Source organism: Macrobrachium nipponense, chromosome 14 (genome assembly GCF_015104395.2).
Source record: "Macrobrachium nipponense isolate FS-2020 chromosome 14, ASM1510439v2, whole genome shotgun sequence".
In the NCBI taxonomy this organism is placed as follows: domain Eukaryota; kingdom Metazoa; phylum Arthropoda; class Malacostraca; order Decapoda; family Palaemonidae; genus Macrobrachium; species Macrobrachium nipponense.
In genome coordinates, this window is record NC_087207.1 from 26,026,159 (window position 1) to 26,044,018 (window position 17,860).

The 17,860-nt window shown below is 38.8% G+C and overlaps 1 protein-coding gene across 1 annotated transcript in view; it reads right to left on the reverse strand.

Annotated features, from left to right (window-relative positions):
- LOC135226421 (mucin-2-like) overlaps positions 1–17,860 on the reverse strand; it is a 105,876-nt gene that overhangs the window by 42,433 nt on the left and 45,583 nt on the right. Inside the window, exons 2-3 of the mRNA XM_064265960.1 lie at positions 9,081–9,199; positions 5,622–5,625 (exon numbers count right to left, since the gene is read on the reverse strand). Of these exons, the coding sequence (XP_064122030.1) occupies positions 5,622–5,625; positions 9,081–9,199 (123 nt within the window). The remainder of the gene's footprint in view (positions 1–5,621; positions 5,626–9,080; positions 9,200–17,860) is intronic.

The window sequence follows — 17,860 nt, forward strand, 5'->3', positions numbered from 1 at the left end:
TTTTACACCTTTCAAAACAAAGCTGGTCTTCCTTTGTTTTTTTAATTTGTATAAAAAAAACATAGTATAATAAAAGTGCTTTAGACAAGCATATTCTACATCGCAAGGAACTACACATAGCATATCTGAGAACGTGATATGCCCACACACAAATTGTAAACGGCTATTTTCTTCAACTTATTTATTCAAGTAGTATAATAATGCATCTGGCTAAAATTTAATATGTGAAATTTATATATAATGGTTAAGTGTCTCTGACTGACGGCCATTATAGTATATCTATATGTTGAGCGATTTTTCTACAGTTTAACAAACAGCACTGCTTTACAATTTCTAAAACTATTGGGTACTATAATAATTACCCACTAAGAAACCACTGGGAGCTCGTCATAAAAAAAAAGTATGAGAAATCACCCCCCCCCCCCCTCCCCCCACACAACACATATTACGACTTCGACCAGATGGGAAATTTGGCAGATGGCTCCCAAGACACAAGGACACGGGATAAAACTCATTTCACTTCTAATTCCTTAAGGCGATATTATAATAATATAATACAAACATACACGACCAATGTCATCAAAAACCATGATGTATATTCGTGAACACATGCAATTTTCCTCCTCTTTTCAACATTCGTTGACCCTCATTCTATTTTAACAATGTCGGGGTTTATAATACATAAAAATGAAACCAGACGCAAAGCCAAAATACGACTATCCATATCTCTCTCTATCTCTTTCATCAGTCGAATTGAAGTGCGTCCCAGTACGTCATTTCCGAGACATGACTGCATATCGGCGGCTGTCATGTCATGGCGGTGATTCATTCCACGAGAGGCTTGTCGCCTGGCTAAATCATATGATTCTGAACACCGGATACGGTTGCGATATGAGTCATGATTACCCAGTGAAACAGTATAAATACATTATACATATATAAATATATATTTTAACAATTGGGTAATACGATAAACGAAATACTGTTAACATTCACCGACAGAAAGAGGTATTTTGGTGGCTTGTGTTGGTCCAGGATATGAGTTTAGATGGTGTTTATTTATTTATTTATTTTCTAGCTTCACTCCACCAGATATTGACAAAATATCTTTTGCTCTCTGGAAAGTTATTTCTAAAAGAAATGAATTTTGAGACAACCGCAAGACTTCAAGTTTCCTAAAAATTAGCATTTTATCCAGTTACGGTACTATATAGTTTATAATGAAAACAATGGTCAGACACAGTTGCAATACTAAGCAATCTTGCATGTAACCACCGTAGTATCTCAAAGCCTACCCTTTCATTCCTCTTGATTTGCATAACGAAATACACTGCAAAGAGCTCTGCTGACGCAATAAACTAAGCAGGTCGCCCAGTGGCACACCTGAGCAGCACATACAATAATCACAGGCGCGCGCTGTGCGCCTGCAAAATAGAGACATTACACGCCCACACGACATATGCCTGCGCCAAAACAATCCTTTACTTACTTGCAAAAGCAAACTATTTGTTGCACCCGACGACTCTCTCTCGAGGGCAAAGCGTGAACGAGCCTGTGATGCTGGTGGCAAAGAGCAATCCTCTCATTTCCATCTCTCTTCAATGTCTATTGATTTCACTTTACCTATACTGTAGCTAGTAGCAAGCAGCAAGCACTGTGTTGTTTCAAATGTGCATCAGGACGTCCCTCCTGCTCCTCATCGCTGCTGTCACTCGCATTTCCCGAACTCTTTTTTTAAACTCTTTTCGACTTTCTGTCGGCAGAGGTCAATACTGGCTGTCCGCTGCTCTCAAAAGCAACAGTTATCACTGCCTCCCTTCCCTATGATTTATTCGCGCGGGAGAGAGAGAGAGAGAGAAGGTAGGGGGTGGGGGGGAGTGGGCGACTTTAAACGTCCTCATCAACAAATTTTCGAGGCATGACACAACACATCAAAATTCAACCACGCCTACACGCACGCACTGAAAATCTTTTCTTTCTTTTCCTCGAGAGACGTCGCACGCAAAAACCGACGTCTACACTGCTTTCTTTTTCGTTTTCCCACTATCTCCTGAGGAAAGTCTGTCTCGCGTCGCCGAACCACACGCGCCAGGAGGAGGAGGAGGAGGAGGAGGACGAGATCGTCACCGTCGTCGTCTCAAATAGCAAACGGCAAGAGCGACTGCCACACATCAGTATGCGCGCAACCAGGGCCTTTGCCACACTGATGCCGCATCTGCTACTTACCGCTAGCCCAGCCAACCGCCGCCCTCGAGCTTCCATCCATCCCCCCACCCCACTCCATTCCCGAGAAACCCCCCCCCCCCCCGCCACCTACCAAGCGGGGAGCCTTTCCCACCACCTCCCGAGGACGCATCCTCATAAATGCACCTTGCAACCCTTTTGCTTGCCTCGCAGTCATACCTGCGCGCTGGCAAACTCGCCTCTCCACTCGCCACATACACTGCCAAACAGTGCTTTCCTCCCTCCCTCCCTCCCTCCCTCCCTCCGCCTCTTTGTTCGGAATGTTGCACGTATCGACGCCGAAAAACACCAGGCCGTTTCCACTTTTGCGTGATCTCTCGACAGTAGGGGAAAAAATAAAAAAATAAAAAATAAATAAAAACAGTAAAAAACCAGAGATGGAATAAATCTTCGGTCATTTTTTTGTCGTTTTGGCGTCGTCCTCTTTACCTGTGACGTGTAGAGTTTCACTTGGCGTCCAGAAAGACGTAGAAATTGCTTAACAAAATGCCCAACAAACACAGCGAGCAGAGACCGTACATGAGGAGACTTAAAATGAACGTAAACATATACTCTATATAGCGAATGTAGGCCTAGACACTTTCTGTCAGACCTGTGACGAAAAGTAACTGTGCTTAAACGACATCTATTTTCTTGAGGCCTACAGTCGAGAGAGAGAGAGAGAGAGGGGGGGGGGACTTGCATTCTTCAATATTTTTCGTGCATACCCAGGGGTGATATTATAATACACAAGAATATCTAATGCATACATAAACATGCTAAGAATATAAATTTACAAACACGCCGTCCTTTCACACAATCACTTGCAACCTGCAACTCCACGAGCAAGCAACTGAGCTTGAAACATTTTCGTTGCAACACGTTGCTAAGCAACACCTACTTTCTTTAAAGATAGATAGATATATTATATACATAAAACTGTTCGTGAACGAATACATACACAACTGCGCAAGATTCACGCTAGTTCCGAATTCTGGGGAATATTTATTACCGGCAATCTGTAAGACACAACCATCTGTTGCATCGAAACCTCGCATGCAACTTTTTTTTTCTCTCTCTCGGTTACGAGGTGGCCGTGCAACGACGCAGTTTGTCTAAAAGAAACCAACGAATCTATGACATCTTTTCTCCACAGGAACAAAAATAAGTAAGGATGTGACTTTTCCTTCCTTCATTGATTTTGTTTCACGGGATGATCCAAACAAACTCGTATCCCTTCCACAAATTTGCTGCAAGGAAAAGATAAATCTGAAACGTCTTTCATTTTTCATTGTCTTGCAAAGGACAGAAAGTTCCGTGTAGGATACTAAATAATTATTTGCATTTTTCCTTCTTTTCCAGACAACCATGACAGTCACACTTCCGAAATGTTAAAACCTCAGTCGACCATTTTAAACATCCCTCTGAACACATGTTTTAAATAAAATATAATTACCCTCTTTCAGACTCCCCTGACAGTTACACTTCCGGAGTGTAACAGCCCAGTCAAGTATGATGCGCAATTCTTTTTCTATGCTCTTTGAAAGCGGTAGGAGTGTTACAAAGAGGAGCGTTGAAAAACGCATTCCCGTAATGTCTTGACAGAACAGGCGAAGCTTTGTTCGGGTGTACTCATGACACATGTCAATGAAGACAAGACTAACGAGGAGGACGATTACACTTGGAACCTGCCAAGAAACTAAATACAAAATGAAGCCTACAACTCCACCATAATCACAGCTTCCATTCAGGTCGTTTGTCTACTTCGTCGAAGAGCGAGCATTTTCAAGTCCGTAAAATCGCTATGTAAAAGACAGAATAAAAAAAAAGCAAAATAAGGAAAGCAGAAAAAAACAAATAAGGAAAGAAAGAAAGAAGTCTTAACAGCTTCTACCACGCGGCTTGAGTAGCATTTTTTACGAAGTAAACAGAAGAGAAACTTCTGATGAGGAGGAGGGCCTGGCTCGGACTAAAATGTACCCAGTTATGCGCAACTGTAGTTTAAAAGGACGTGCGACTAATCAGTGGAATCTCTTATGGAGAGGGGAAAGGCGATAAGAAAATTGTTCACGAGAGATATGAGCCCAGTACGACCATAGTCTTAGAGATACGATGCGACGTAAATCAGTCCGTGAAATCTACCTGCCCTTCGCTCGGGAAACAGAGCGATAGTACACACTCATTGCCACAATCGCCCAAGGCCCTATGGTCCAATGTAACTTCGATCATCAGAAATACACATATCTGACGCCTCAATGGAATGCCCGAGAACAGAGCTCGCGGCCACCGAATTGTAACAATATACATGAACATGGCATCGAGTCGGCACTACAAGACTGGGCGATGCACTCCCCTAGATTTCACACTGTGCACCATCAAGGGAATTGTGCGCGTTTCAATTCGCTGCTGCAATCCCTACACTGCTTTCAAGCAAGGAAAAAGATTTTGATACTTATTACATTAAGTTCCAAAACCACAACATGGATTACTCAGGACGACCGAATGGTTTGAAAGACCGGCATCATTCATTCCATTATGCTCTGAGAACGCCACACCCCATCACGGCTCGGAAGCTGGTAAGTTAACAGTCTTAAGAATTTGTATTTTGAACACATCCTTCCAGACAACGAAAAAGGATCTAATCGAGAGCTCCCTAAAGGATTGCATCTACCCGACACCACTAAGAGGTTTCCTCAGAAAATATACAAATCATCTTGATGGAAAAAAAATTCAACAAAACTCCAAAATTTAATGGTTTTTTTTATCATAAAGAAACACTGTTCGTTATGGGCTTGATGCTGGCAACGTGCCTTGGTTACGTAAACCCCCCACCCATCCCCCCTACAAAAAATAAGATAATCGTTAAAGTCCTTCCAAAGACTGGCTATTCCTATACTGAAAGGCAAGGCATGACATTTTCTTCGACTAGACAATATTTTATATGTTGGTTTCCGTAAGTCTCCTCACTTACCAACACTTGTTGCAGAGGTATCTCTTAAACCTGATCTGCTAAGAGTGAACAGAATCTACGATAAAAGGACAAAATTAACTGAAAATATACCCACAGCTTTTCTATCCTAATGCAGATCCTTTTACTGAATTTCTGTGGTTTGGAACAAACGACGGCCTTTCAGTTTTCCTGCTACCGATAGCACAAGAGAACTCTCTCTCTCTCTCTCTCTCTCTCTCTCAAGCAAGAGAACTTACGCACGCGATAACTTCCGGGATTGGAGAAAGGCTTCCTGCCTGGACCTCCAGTGAAATTTATTTCAATAAGGATCCTATTATCTCCTTATGCAGACCCCTCTAAATTTGGAGAGTGGTCCTCTTTTCGCAAAGCGTCCTCGACCACTTTTCCACTTATTTTTTCATAATAATAAAGGTTTCTCTGGTTTAACTTTGCTGATCGAGTTTTACTTACGTAAATTACGTTTCTTCCACTTTAAGTTTGCTCAAATTTATGTGTATCATTTAGGTTATTCAGTAAAAAATTTATTTTTTATAGTTATATATAAGCAACTATGGAAACTTTCAATAATAATAACAATTACACGAACATTATTGCGATATGCTGCTAATTCATTCTGACACATGCAGCTATCGTCACAGCTATAACATGGCACTGATCATAACGGGGGGTTCGCAACTCATACTTCAATGTGGTCTATCAAGAAAAAATATTATACCCAGCAAATTTTAGTTTATCATGTTAAGAGAAAAATAAGTATTTCTTGCAGTCAATCACCTATTCTGTACTCATTCTTAAATAAAATACTGTGTAGCACATCTAAAACTAATTGTTTGTTTGTTTGTATGGTGTTTTTACGTTGCATGGAACCAGTGGTTATTCAGCAACGGGACCAACGGCTTTACGTGACTTCAGAACCACGTCGAGAGTGAACTTCTACTGAAACTAACTGACATTTTGGCCGGTTCCAAACACCTAGCCGATTGACAAAGCCTTTATACTTCAAATCACTGCTATACAAGGCAGAGAGATAAGACTTTTCATCATTTATTCATCGTCTGCTCTACGAGTTATCTTGTCATTCCAACAGCTGATCTGATATACCTTAATCTACACTAGGACGTCTGATAAAAACCCTTCCATATTTAAGTGGAAATGCTTTTTTTTCTTTTTTATTTGCTTGGCATTCAGTCAAACAATTTAACACGAGGCTGTTACATTCAAAGGCCAACCGGCAGCAAGAAATCCGCATCGAAATGTCTTCATTACTCTCACAAAGGACGGCAAAAATACCGCTTGTAGCGCGTCAACAAATTGTTTTTTCCCTCAATCACACCTATCAAATAACATGATTGTCAAACTCATGAAAAACAGCGCAGCAGCTCCAACACAATGCGGCTCACATCCCTCAAATAAATGAATGAAGTCGACCATTTGAACTGAAGACGCCTCGAGAATTCAAGAGTGACGCTTTTGTGATCTATCGTACAATATTTCAATATTTATTCCTCGATTATCTTTTCCTACTGCCTATCTTTCTCTGTGAGCTGATTTCCCTTTTCAAGACCTCAGACTTTAGACTGTTGACTCTGTCCTTCACGATCATCAACTAAAGATTTAAATACAAGAGTTCAGTTGAATATAGAATTTAGGCCAAAGGCCAAGCACTGGGACCTTTGAGGTCACTCAGCGCTGAAATGGAAATTGACAGTAAAAGGTTTGAAACTACCCCCCAACGGAGTTAAATACAAGAGTCATTGAAGCCGCAGTTGTATACAGGTCATCATCTCCATCCTCATGACCTGCGACACTCAACCCTACAAAAGAACATCCACTATACAACGTCCTAACCTTTCATTTAACCACTCTGTCATGAATTAAAAATAAAAGCCGACCACTTGTTACACGATATTGAAGACGGCTACAAAACACAGCGCACAAATCTGGTAGCCGCCGGACCATCTTTAAATCAATCGATCAATTCCGAGTAGGGTTTCAGTTTAAGGTAGAAAACTGACCGCGAATGAAGGGTTGGCTGATCATCACGTGATATCAATATCTGAAGGTGTTTTCCAACTGTGCAGCCAATCGTTTTCTTCCACAAAAGCTTCTTTTCGTATCGTGTTAGCTTCTACTGGCTGACGTCTTCATTCTGATGAAGAAAGATGATGTGATTCAGTGGCCACGAGATGGTCGCATGCTTTGGAAGAAGCACACGGAAACTCCGAGAAAGTGTTTACAATTTCGAAGGCAACGCTCAGAATCAAGTTATGCCCGTGGTAGTAAAAATGTTTCTTGTTGCGTCTATGCTTAGTGATCACCAACGTCCTTCTGACCTTCCTGCATTACAATTGCAAAGCTATGCCTTGCTCCTCAAATACAGTCTATAATATGTTGAAGTAAATCTGGCCGTTTGCCATCATTATGCAACAAAAAATGAGAATTGCAAATCTCACAAAAGTGTTCAGAAATTATGAGAGAAACTTGAATAAAACATTAATTAACATACACTTACTATACGTACAGGAATTTGTGGATTAGGATAACTTATATATTATATATATATATATATATATATATATATATATATATATATATATATATATATATTTATATATATATATATATATTATATATATATATATATATATATATATATATAAAGGGAGTCCATAATGTCCTAGTACCATTACAAGTATTTACTGCTCAGCTCAAAACGATACTGGGACTTCATGGACACCCTGTATATATTACTATATATATATATATATATATATATATATATATATATACATACACATACATCTATATATATATATATACATATATATATATATCTATATATTATATATATATATTATATACATATATATATTAAATGGGGGAAGGACCCCCAGTATTCATAAGGTAAGCGTGGACACGAAACGGAAGGCAGACCCCCACACCCTACACACACAGGCTCTCTCTCTCTCTCTCTCTCTCTCTCTCTCTCTCTCTCTCTCTCGGCCTCAATCACCCCCTCTCTCTCTCTCTCTCTCTCTCTCTCCATTCTAACAGGTAATGAAAATGAGAGAGTTGCATCATAACATAACGTTTATTTACAAGAATGAATAAATCAATTAACCAAGTAATCCAGTCTTACAGACTAACCCAACAACTACATTGGTCAAGTCACCCAAAAGTCCACACCCCTCCGGGAACTCTGTCCCCCGGCATTTCCAGATCCGTCTGTTCCAAAGATACAGAACACATCCCGGTAAGTACACACACAAGTTTAAAGACAAAGTTAATAAAATGGAACATCTTACAAGATATCAAACAAGCCATCCCCTTTGGCTAAAGTAAAGTAACACTTACCATTCCCTTAACCGGAATATCACTCACTGATAAATAAAAACACTTTGGCATCTGCCATCATGGCTTCGCCTTCCTCCCCCGAAATGTCTGTGCAAGTCTTCCCATAGACTTGGCTAGTGATACATTATGAATAGAAGAGGCGCACACGCACATAAGAACACACAGTTCGATAGCGCCTCGCGGTTCTAGCTGCATCTAGTTTCACAAAGCATTTGAGAAGAGTTCATAAACTGTCGTACATTGACTCGACGAACTAAGCATTTTATCTCACGCCATCCCCTAGAATCTCATTGATCAGCTACTCTCAGGTCGTTACCTCTGCACTGTTCTCCACATTCCATAGGTCACAGAGAACGCACGAACAATATATTATTAATCAACCCTATCTTACTATAAGATATATATATATATATATATATATATATATATATATATATATATATATGTATGTATGTATGTATGTATGTAGTAGTATGTATGTTAAAATATTGTTTTTATACGCAAATAAGCAAGTCCTTATTTCACGCCTTACCTTGTTGTGAATTTGGGAGCAGGAATAGTCTTCTTCTTTGTTGGGTGCTCAGTTTTGACTCGCTCGGGGAAAGGATCAAGCCTGCGAGTGCCAGCCTTATCAGACGCCCGAACGCACCGCTGAAAGAAACGGAGAGAGAAAAATTAATCTCGATTAATACCGACACACACGTCAATATTTTTTATGTGCCTATTTCCATCTGCTATCATCATGCTTTGGAATTTTCTTCCCAATTTGTTTTTCTATCAATATATATAAACCCTTCTTAATTTACATGTACATTATATATATATAATATATATATATATATATATATATATATATATATATATATTATATATATATAATCAATAATTAAAACTTCTGAGACTGGAACTAACCTTCAATTAAACTAATACCTTAAAAAGGTAATAAACACTGCACAAGTCTAAACCGAAGTATGAGCTATGTCCGTGAATACATTCGAGTAAAAACGGTTTTATTAACCCCCTTCCCCCACAACAAAAAAAAATCACAAGAAACTATTATATGACACATGTGGTTCTGGTTTACCGATGTTTTATATCGCCTATCACCAATTGGAATGATAAACAAACGCTAATTGCCACAGAAATCTCTCGTACCTATCGCATATTAATAATGCATGCCAGGCTTTCTCAAACTTAAGTGACATCAATACCGTTTTAATACGACTGGAATACTTATCTTGATTACGCTCTGCTAAGATATGGGAACAGGGAACTGGTGACCTTGCATTGGAACAAAAATATCAAGGCTACAGACAAAATTTTTCTATTCGTCTTTAATGTGTTCTGCTTTAGCAAATGAGGAACACACTAGCGTCTATATATGTATGTTATAGTATATGGTGTTATATATATATAAATATATATATATATATATATATATATATATATATTTATATATTATATATATATATATATACGTATATTAAAGCTGACATTCCAGAATCGCCAACTGTACACAATTTCTTACTCGAAATATAGACAAGAATTTCTTCTAGAAGCAGCAAAAATTTCATTTGGTGCAACAGTGAAATCCTTGAGCAAGCCGAATGTTTTTCGAAGTTGTTTCACATTCTAAGTTGTTTCACTCTGGATCCTTCTCGGAAATTCATCAACTTTGAAATTAATCTTACTTTGGATATTAAGTTTGTATATACCAGTTCATAACGAGGTAAGGTAGCCGGGTAGCAACCGTATTACAACTCCACTGATACGAAATCGGGTTTGTCCTTTACAGTGCAAAATTCCATTTTTGTACTAATAACAAAATGCAATATATCCCCACTACAAAAACTTTTCCTACTCGACTACATCAGGGATTCAATTACTGAGTCAGGCGATTCTGAATTCTGCATTAATGCAGAGATACTTCTGTCCACCTTTCAACACTCGATGTTTCTTTTGTATTTTCTGATTTTTTATATATATAATTCTAAGGGCAATGGGACGCACACCACCAGGCACTCGAGTTCAGGCCCGATGAGAAAATATAAAGCACGGAACCTCTTAAAGAAATAAAAGCAACCTAAAATGTAACAAAAATATAATATAGAACTTGCAAATATTTCTGAGGAATATATAGCATTTACTCTTATCAAGATTTAACCAGTAACAATGACTCGCTCATTTTACAATCTAAGATCGAAGAAATTCTTAAAAAATAAATAAATATTTTTTTCCAATATTCCAAGAGTGGAAATCCACTATTCAATGTTTATGTTTGTTCGCAAAATGGGTGGGATCGAGGGTAAATGCATCTGATGACAGTAATACGAGAGAATATGAAAGTCGCAGAATTGGTGAAGCAAAGTATACAGAGAAAATAAATAAATAGAATTTTTCGAGGAGGTCAAGATTATTATGTATTTAGGATCTGTTGCAAGACCTCCTTTATGGGAGAGAAGTGTGGATGTTGAATGTACGACACGAGGAAGGAAAAATATCCAAAGCTATTAAGATAATAATATTATAGACTATGTGGGAAGAAGCCAAGTGTCAAGGACCGAAATTTGGATGGGCCAAGAGGTAAAAACCGAAGCTCTTTGTGAAAAGACACTGCATTTGACACGATTTGGTCACGGGTTGAACGAACAACGGAGAGAGAAGAGAGAGAGAGAGAGAGAGAGAGAGCGCAGAGTGCCGGATCGAGGTGTCTGAACAAAACAGCAGTAAGTAATACTGACAACGCAAACTTGTGCTTGCAGAAGCACGCAATCTACTTTTTAAGGTTAACGATCACTTTACTCTGCAAATGCTTTTCAGAAATGCTATATCTGATTACTAAATACTCACTGGCGTAATAGAAAACCTCAAAGCGGTTTCACAATGAATCAATTGTTAGGAGAGGATGAAAAGTAAGATGGAAGACAATATGAACGGAGGTACAGTAAAAGGAACGAAAGGGGTTGCAGCTATGGGGCCGAAGGGAGGCTGCAGAGAATCTAATGAAGTTTTCAAGTCTTAAAACTTCTCACAGTCTAGTTCCTCTTGTTTTCGCTTTCCAACCAAAGTGCGACCAACAACAGTCGACTAGCAACTAGGTAAAGGTGGTGCCTACTTACTACTAAGATCCCAATCTAGAGTCATTCACTTTGTAAGATGATCTAGCACACACACAGAGAGAGAGAGAGAGAGAGAGAGAGAGAGAGAGAGAGAGAGAGAGAGAGGAGAGAGAGAGAGACTTCCGTGGCCTTTGTTCTATTTTCAGAAATAAAAATGCAACGTTTTAAAATGAACGGTAAGAACATTCAACTCAACGCACGAACTTTCATAAGATATAATATAAGAAGCAAACTGCTTTTGACCAGTACGTTTATATATATAAGCAATGCGCCATCCCAATTACTCATTCTTTTTGTCCCGCACCCTTTTTGTTAAAAAAAAAAAAAAATGCAATTGCACTTACGGATTTAAAACTAAAAATTCCAGGTATGCAAGACTAAATTTAGAACATCCTCAAAATAGAACCTTTGCCATCAATAATCAATCTACATATTGCGACCTAACTTTGCAAGGGTAGTAGAGGTTGCAGATACTTCGATCTTGACCTAAAAAAAAAAGGCACAATCTCTCTCTCTCTCTCTCTCTCTCTTCTCTCTCTCTCTCTCTCTCTCTCTCTCTCTCTCCCCCCTTAACAACGAATAACAACGAATATACATCTCAGATATCTGAAAGAACCCAGACTAAAATATCTCTGAACATGAAAGGTAAAGTAAACAATTACATTCGTCTCTCTCTCTCTCTCTCTCACATCTTCAAACTCCTCCCTCCCTCTCTCCATCATCTCCCTCTCCTTCTCTCTCTCTCTCTCTCAATACTTTAAGAACAACGTAAACAGATACATATCTGAATAAGAACGGCAACGTCAGATATTACAGAACTCTCTCTCTCTCTCTCTCTGTCAATACTTTAAGAACGAAACTAGATACATATCTGAATAAGAACAGCAACAAAAGATATTACAAAACACTCGATACAGTCTCTCTCTCTCTCTCTCTCTCTCTCTCTCTCTCTCTCTCTCTCTCTCTCTCTCTCGATGCAGCTACACGGAAGATGAAGAGTCTACCCCCATCGCTTACGTTCACGAACCTTTCCCCCTTCTGTCAATCGAAGTCAAGTACCCTTGGAGGGTACGTACTCCCTTTCCGTCCTCACATTCACCCGTCCCATTCATTCTACTGTGTCATCTCCCCTTCCCACCAACCACTAAAGACATTTGGCGTAACAGGCACGACATGTGTATTTATTTATTTATTTATTTATTTATTTCGTCTGGACTCGTAGTGCACCTTATGTGATTATACTTGTTTAAAATAAACTGACGAGGCTGTTAATTATTTATTTCATCATACGTGTTTTTATATTCTTGACTCGTAGAGCATCTTATGAGATTACCTTCATTTTACAAACTGACTACAATTTTTCAGACATAGTGTTTAAAAAAATTGATGAAGCTGTTAATTATTTCGTCATTTGTATTTTTTTTTATTTGACTCGTAGAACATCTTAAGAGATTACCCTCATTTAACAAACTGACTACATTTTTAAAAGAAATAAAGTTAGTAATTGTTTTAACTATCTGTTATTCAAACAAATAAAAAAGGGGGGGTTTCATTTCAACAGGTACAGTTATTCGCTTTTATTTCGAGCGCTTTCATATAATATTATATGCAAGAGATAGAAGAACTAAATAGCCTTAGGGAATATGACTTCGAGTAGATAACACGATTTAGCAGCTTTATAATAATAATAAAAAAACAGATGTACTAAAAACGACACCAATGTCATACGTACCTCCCAGCCATAATACAAATGAAAATGTTATTACAGCAATAAAAATGCAGAGACGATGATGATACATACAACAAAAACATACATACATACACGCGGCCCTTGCTCAGACTGCCAGCCAGCTGCTGCCTGGCCACAGGAGATGAAGGATTAAACAGAATCTATTTCCGCTGTCAAAGCATGACTGCATAACGGACGGAGAGAGAGAGAGAGAGAGAGAGAGAGAGAGAGAGAGAGAGAGAGAGAGAGAGAGAGAGAGAGAGAGAGAGGTGCAACACAATAAATCATCGGGGCAGCCATGAACCTCACTTGGACGCATCAACTGCCCTTGAAATAGTATATCTTGATTTGGTCACTGGCTCCTCGCGTGCTTGAATAAACTAAAGCACAAAAGGGCCCAACTAGTTTTTTTTTATAATCTTTTTTTAATTGGAGAGGGGGAGAGTTTTTCAACGATGAAATATTTCTTCGTCTTTATTCTATTTATCGTTTTGGAGTTTTTTCTTCGTTTTTTGTTAGCGAAGGATATAATTTTCTTTACTCTTTTTCCTGAGGAATGACTTAACCAGCGTTGAGGGACGTCAAACTTTGAAGTGATGGCGAGTGTAGAATCTCCAGAGTATGTATATATTTATCTAAGTAAGTATATATATTGATATCTATGTATAATTAACATGTGTTGAAAATTTTATCCTTATGAGCCTTAATGGAAATCTTTCAAGAAATACTGCCTTCTCTTACAAAAATAGTGTTAAGCATCAGCGACAGTGCACGAACAATCCAGCCGTGGAAGACGGGGAATTAGTATATGAAAACCTCTTAAAAGTAATACAGCCAACTTTAGCAGAGATACTGAATACTACTTGGAATGCTACTTTAAACTCTCCAGCTGAGGAAGACGGGGAATTAGTATATGAAAACATCTTATAAGAAATACAGCCCACTTTAGAAGAGATACTGAATACTACTTTAAACTCGGCGTTGAAGCAATGCAATATATGCAGATTGGAGACTTTAATACTTTATACACAAAATCAATTGAGCATTTCTTCATTTTTTTTTTAAATACAAGTAAAGTTGAGAAATGAAGTATATACATTTTTACACGTCAAAGTCGCAAATATAATACTATCTTGAGACATGAAACATCATCGCACGCCTCATCCCTTGAAAATATAGTCAGTTTACGAAATACAAAATATATATTATATATATATATATATATATATATATATATATATATATATATATATATATATACACACACGCACGCACAGGACTATTTTCTAAGATACGACTTATCATAACATGACTTTCAGTTTGCGAGGACCTTTTAAAAAACACACTTAATATCTCTCAAGGAGTCGTGTACAGAAAGATATCAGTTCTGTCTCTCAACTCGTTAGTTCAATTGATGGCGTGTATTAAATATTCACGTCTCCAATCTCGAATGCATTTCTTGAACGTCGTCCGTAAAATATTCGATACTTCAGCTAAAAGGGACTGTATTTGTTGGACAGGCTTTCAAACTGGACTGAACTCGAACGCTGCTCACTGCTGTAGTATATATATTATGTATATATATATATATATATATATATATATATATATATATATATATTATATATATATATATATATATATATATATATAAAATCGATACTTTAGAAAGGAAGACAGTGTGTGAAAAGCTCGTTATTTCTCGATAAAAAAAAATCTAGAATCATCGAAAGATAACTTGTAAAAATCTGTTCTTGTCCAAAGACCAAATTAACTGTAATCGACGAGTTGGCTGTGCTAGTTTTTGCCATTACGAGCGATAATGTACAGGGGATGGTATTGTAAAGAGAGAGAGAGAGAGAGAGAGAGAGAGAGAGAGAGAGAGAGAGAGAGAGAGAGAGAGAGAGAGAGTCATAAGTTACAAGGATTAGGATGTCTCAAAGACTTGTTAGTCCATCCTAAAAGGAGTCATCCTGTGCTCACTTATCTGTAGGAGCAGGATTTACTGTGCATTCAGTGTCCTCCTGATGATTTTGTCTAGTTTTCTTTTAAACTCTTCCACACTGTTGCGGTTTACAGCTTCTGGTGGCAGTTGAGAGAGAGAGAGAGAGAGAGAGAGAGAGAGAGAGAGAGACCCTAAAGCAACCACCAACGCCATCATCACCAACAAGTGTGAGGAGGAGAGGAGGAGGAGGGCGACGATGACAAGGGCGCGTGGCCCCCTGCAGGAGGATAAGGACAAGATCACGGCGCCCCCCCCCCACCCCCCCCCTTTCAAAAAGCCCACCTCAATGAGAGCGGAGGGGAAAAAGGAAGCAAAAACCCTTAAAATCAAAGCTCCCGACGACGAGACAATCAACGTCACACACTGACACAGGAACTGGACTAGAATTCTTCTTCTGCTCCCCAGCGTCACAGCAGCAGGCACCACGTTCCCTACCACACAGGCGGCGGCAGCGGCAAAGGGAGCAGAAGCAGAGTCAGCAGAAGCAGAGTCAGCAGCAGCAGAGGCAGCAGCAATACCAGCAGCAGAGGCAGCGGCGGCGGAGGCGGCTGGCTCTGGTGGAAATATTCAAATCAGTCTCTCCCACTCTGCAGGGTTAAATTTCCTCGAGTGAGTCCGTTCCCGTTATTGAACCAAGTGAAAGGGGTGGAGGAAGAGGGTGGAGGGGGGAGGTGGTAGAGGAACAAGAGGAGGAGGAGGAGAAGGGGCGCTGCTCCCCCTCAACTCCACTAACCAACCAACCAACCCAACCCCCCTTTGCACCACCGAACACAACGTCCCCTATATCAAAAACTACCACGCCCTCTTTTGCTTTCCTTATAATCAGACACACACGTCTGTTGAGGGTTCTGCGATGTCCCTCCGCTAAGTGTGTCTCGCAGACACTCCTCTCCTCGGGTCCTGTCGAGGAGGACATTGCGACGACGTGAAAGCAGTACCCAGGACGCGTGCAATTGATGGACAAATATCTCTGGAGCCGAGTACATTTCCTTGCCGCATTCAATCACAAAAACGACGAGGGCACGTCGAACTGAAAGGGGGTGTGGGAGGGCTTGGGAGGAGGGAGGGGGGGGGGGGGTTCCGTTCCTTCAATATACAGGTCCCAATACACCGGAAGAATTTCAGTTTTCCTTATAAAATATGTATCATTTTTTATTGGTTTAAAACGTCTCGAGGAACTGTTTTGAAAGGAGAGAGAGAGAGAGAGAGAGAGAGAGAGAGAGAGAGAGCCACTTCGCAGACACTAAGAGGTGCCACTAGCGATGGCAGACAGAACCCTTCCCCCAATCTCCCTCGATGCCAGTCCAAACCCAACCCCCTGTCCCCCGCCCCCTCCCCTCCCTGAAACCATCTTTCACAATGTCTGTTTATTTATAGCAATATTCCACTCGCAAACCTCCCGATACCCGGAACATTTCGCTGCAGTGACGACCGATCGTATGGTCGGTCATTTCACATTTTTTTCTTTTTCCTCCTCCTCTCTCTCTCTCTCCTCTCTCTCTCTCTATCTCTCTCTCTCTCTTCTCTCTCTCTCTCTCTCTTCATCTCTCTCTCTCTCTCCAAGAAAATAATGAAGTTTTGACACGTCATAATTTTCAGGACACTGTCTTCAAAATATATGAAAACGGGGTTTATAAAACAGACATGTGATGAATTAAAAATCATGTCAATTTAAAGTAAATACATGTATACGTCAGTGTGTATGTATTGTACAATATATAAAAAGATATATGCCACGAAGGAAAACGTCAAACTGATTTATCACGTTCCTAACTTTCGTGATTCAGTTATACATTATACTATATATATATATACATATATATATATATATATATATATATATATAGTATATATATATACACACATATACACAAACCATATATTATATATATATAATATATACATATATATATAAAACATACTACATACATACGTCGAAAACACACACACACACACACACGCATATATATATATATATATATATAATATATATATATGATATATATATAATATATACACATATATATACACAACCATATATTATATATATATATATATATATATATATATATATAAGATATATATATATATATTTATTTATATATATATATATAAAACATACTACATACATACGTCGAAAACACACACAAAAAACCACACACACACACATATATATATATATATAATATATATATATATATATATATATATACACACACACACACACATACGTATATAATATAAACGTATAATAAAAATATCTTAATGGTGAAAAAGACGAACCGAAGGGAGCATATACCACCATAAGAGAAATATCACAGTTAACAAGAGTAATAAACTCCGCTAGAAATGACCTCTCGGCTGATATAAATGACAACTCCGATAATTTACGACCCCTTACTAACTTCGAAGAAGCGGAATTTCTCAAAGGGGAGTCCGTAGCTCGACAACTTGCTGTT